General features: G+C 43.4%; 1 protein-coding gene across 1 annotated transcript; it reads left to right on the top strand.

The window, feature by feature from the left end:
* Window positions 1–204: 204 nt before the first annotated feature.
* LOC147991335 (uncharacterized) lies at window positions 205–1,434 on the top strand. Its single transcript, XM_087538392.1, has one exon. The coding sequence runs from the start codon at window positions 439–441 to the stop codon at window positions 1,063–1,065; it is 627 nt and encodes a 208-aa protein (XP_087394518.1). The 5' UTR covers window positions 205–438; the 3' UTR covers window positions 1,066–1,434.
* The last annotated feature ends 2,243 nt before the right edge of the window (window positions 1,435–3,677 follow it).

Below are 3,677 nucleotides of genomic sequence, written 5' to 3'. Positions count from 1 at the left end.
GGCTCGCGCGCGTTAAACTTTGCAGCGGCCGCTGGAGTCAGCGCTCCGCGCCGCGCAAAAATAGCCGATCGGCGCGCTGCAAACGCTTTTTTAATGCTTCGCGCGTTGATCAGCTGTTGGAGGTGCTCTTAACATATGGATTTTTTTCTATACCTAGCTGCCATCGGGCCAAAATAACTAAGAACTATGGACACAGTAACTATTTCAATTATACTTCAATGAAAGAGTAAATTGCTGAAAACCATCACATTTATGGTTAAGGTATTCCAAAACTACCAATTTTCCTAAAAATCACAGAAGACTACCATTTCTGCGCCTAGTGAGTAACAAATCACAACAGTTCAAGGATTAGCTCGCACAAACAGCAAAACTGACTAGTGGGGCCCACTTGTCGGTCCAACATGGCATGTCTATGTGTACACTTTGCTGAGGTGGAACATGGTCCCACATGTCATCCACCCACCTCCTTATCCCTCTCTTCTTCTTCCCCATCCTCTTATCCTTCCCCGTCATCCTCTCTCTCTGGTCGCCGACATGCCCTATGGCCCCGTCCTGCTTCACCTCACTTCGAAGAACGACGGCGAGATCTGGTTGGAGCCCTCCTCCGCGCGTTGGCTCGATGGTGAGATCCAACCGGTCCTCGGCCTTCTCCCACTGGGACACGCGCTCCCCGCGGATCTGTTCCCGACGACGGGAGCTCCGGCAGAAGTGGCGGGCCGTGGTGGTGCATCTCAGGTGCGGCCCTGGCGGCGCTCGTGCTCGCGGAGGCGACCGCACCGGCGTGGCGCCCCTCGCCTCCCCGCCGCCTGGCGCCGGCTGAATCCGATGCCATCTGCGCCCGTCGCCCCCTCCCCGCGCGCGCCGTGGTGGAGCGCCCTGGCCGCGCTCGTGCTCGCGGTGGCGACCGCACCGGCGTGGCGCCCCTCGCCTCCCCGCCGCCTGGCGCCGGCCGAATCCGAGGCCATCTGGGCCCGCCGCCCCCTCCCCGCGCGCGCCGTGGTGGAGCGCCCTGGCCGCGCCCGTGCTCACGGCGGCGACAGCACCGGTGTGGCGCCCTTGTCGTAGCTCGTCCATGGCCGGCGCAGAGGCGCTGCAGGCGGGCTTGTGCAGAGGCAACAACATGGGGCTCTCGTCGGCGGCCTAGATCGTGGATGGCGGACGTTGATTAGGACTAGTTTTCGCCACATCAGCCCATACATGTGGGTCCCACCCATCACTTTTGCTATTAACGCGACTCAGTTTCGAATTAGTGCATTTTGTTACTCACTTGCCATGGAACCGGTGCTTTTTTGTGAGCTTTGGTAAAAGCGGTAGTTTTGGAGTAGCCTAGCTGCGAATGTGATGGCTTTGAGCAATTTACTCTCAATGAAAGGATGCCTCTACAGAAACAGCTGCGCGAACTAAACAAATCAAGTTCAACACGAGAGACACGTTAGATCCCATCTTCTACACCTTCCTCCAGGGATCGACGCTTGGACATCATCTTCCTCCAATAGTTACAAGCGCCCCAATCTCCTACGTTGGCACTTCAACTGTCATCGGCTCTGTGAAGTGATCACACCACCCCCAATAAGTACCATGTGCACATAATAAGAGGTCAAACTACCTCCAGTGTATCACCTGCACAAATTTACATAATTTGCATAATTCTTGTGTATGGCATTGATGGATTTGTCACATATCATTGAAGAAATGGATCAACAGTATTTTAATACTCAATGCAGTACTCATCTAAAGAGTTTTCATATGCTAACTCACAAGGTGGATCAAATATGCAATCCAAAAAGGTAACTATTATGTAACTGATCTTGCATTTTTCATAGCAGTACATACAAAATCAATAGAACGACTACCCACCCATTAATAGACATACTCACATACACATAAAAAAATCATTCCAATCCAGCTACTATTATTAGAGGCATGCATGATCTTCAAGATTGTTACACAAGGTGATCAACACTATCCTCACAACTAACTTGCAGGTAGTATATTAAGTTTTATACCTCCAGGAACTAAAGAAAAAATTAGAGAGTACTCCATCTACATAATCAGGACCTTCAAAGTTGGGGGGGGGGGGTATGTGAAAGCATTAAGGTATAGAACTGTGATATTTTGATCTTAAAACAAAGGTTTGCCTATAAACTTGCTCATGAAATATACTTACCTTCTCTAATTTGTTATTTTACGTAATCTCATATGTTTTCTCTTGACCTCTGTTAGGAATTTGTATGCACAAGGAAAGCAAAAACTTATGAGATATAACAGACAAAGGTTGGTGGTACATGGAATGCAAACTTTGTTTTGTGCCACAAGAAAGGTAAATCTTAACTATTATTTGCAATTCATGTCATGAAGTAGCCAAAAACGTCGTCCTACAGTGAGCATGCTCTGCACTAGATTCCCTTTGGTGCCATTTTTTAGTAGCATTACCAGTAAGCAGTGACAATACCATGTTAGGTAACTACTTAAACTCAAGGTAAGCGATGATACAACAGCAACAACAACAACATTTGTGATGTTTAATGAGGCTATGAAGAGACTTTTAGGCAACACTTGTGCATACCATACAAAAGCACAATGGATTCAATTCAAAACCTTTATAGTAAAAACACATATTCTGACTAAAGTTAAATTCAAGGAAATTGCAAGTATGCATGGAAAATTTCAAAGTGAGCTTCACTTTTGAACTTGATGAGAGGCTTGAGACAAATATTTAAACAGAATAGTTGAAGAGGTATGTTCATGCACATTTTAGTATGTTCAAATGGTTTATAAAATTATAATGAGATTATGTTCTTTATGACGCATCCTGGAAAGCCAAGTTATAGAATATTATTCAAATTCTGTTATGCAAAAGTGAGATAATGAGGTATTGCAACTAACTAATGGATTTGTTATCATAAGTACGGAATAGTTTTTTTAAATATCACCAACAAGATTTCCTTTAACAGGGCAAGAGCCAATCCAAAAATGCAGGAGAAAGTGAGAAGAAGAATATGTTTGGAAAGGAAGGATTTACATCATCTCACAAAAAACTACTCAGTCAAGCAAATATCTAAAAAAGTATGTGAGGAACATTGATCTAGAAATTATTGTTAAAGAAATTACACTTCTTGGTGATGAGGTAATACACCCAAAACATTATATCCCTGTTTATGCATTAATTATTTACAACCTATTGTTAAATGATATTAAAAGACCATGCGCGTGTTTTCTTAATAATGTCAAAATGATTTCTTGTCATTGGGAATTCATTCCTACAAGATTGCAACTAGAGGTGAGAAGAAAAATGTGCTTGAAAATAAAAACTCTACATCATCTAACAAAAAACTTCTGCGAGGATAAAAAAAGGAGAAGTAAATATGCAGGTGGAGTCAGAAATTATTTCAGAGAACACACAAAGAGAGACAGAGAAAAAATGATGTAAACAGGATTTGAAAGGAAATGCTTTGTGAAATAACAAAAAAGTTGGTGCAAAAAACAAACTACACAATTGAGGTATTCTGATTCATAGTACAAGATGATTCAGATAAAGACTGAAGAAAACTGTACACATGTCAAAAGTCCTAGTGACAAGAAATTCAAAAGAGTTATCAAATAAAAGAAATTCAACACTGAGGTGAAATGTGTATGCATTCAACATAATGTATTATTTTCAAGATAAACCCAAGTGT

Source organism: Triticum urartu, chromosome 1A, assembly GCF_056163025.1.
Source record: "Triticum urartu cultivar PI428250 chromosome 1A, HENAU_Tu73, whole genome shotgun sequence".
NCBI lineage: Eukaryota > Viridiplantae > Streptophyta > Magnoliopsida > Poales > Poaceae > Triticum > Triticum urartu.
The sequence above is the reverse complement of the archived record's forward strand: the minus strand, read 5'-3'. Positions and strand labels throughout refer to the sequence as shown.

Excerpts from the sequence above, each read along its gene's own strand:
- LOC147991335 (XM_087538392.1), top strand. The coding sequence starts at position 439 with ATGGTCCCACATGTCATCCACCCACCTCCTTATCCCTCTCTTCTTCTT.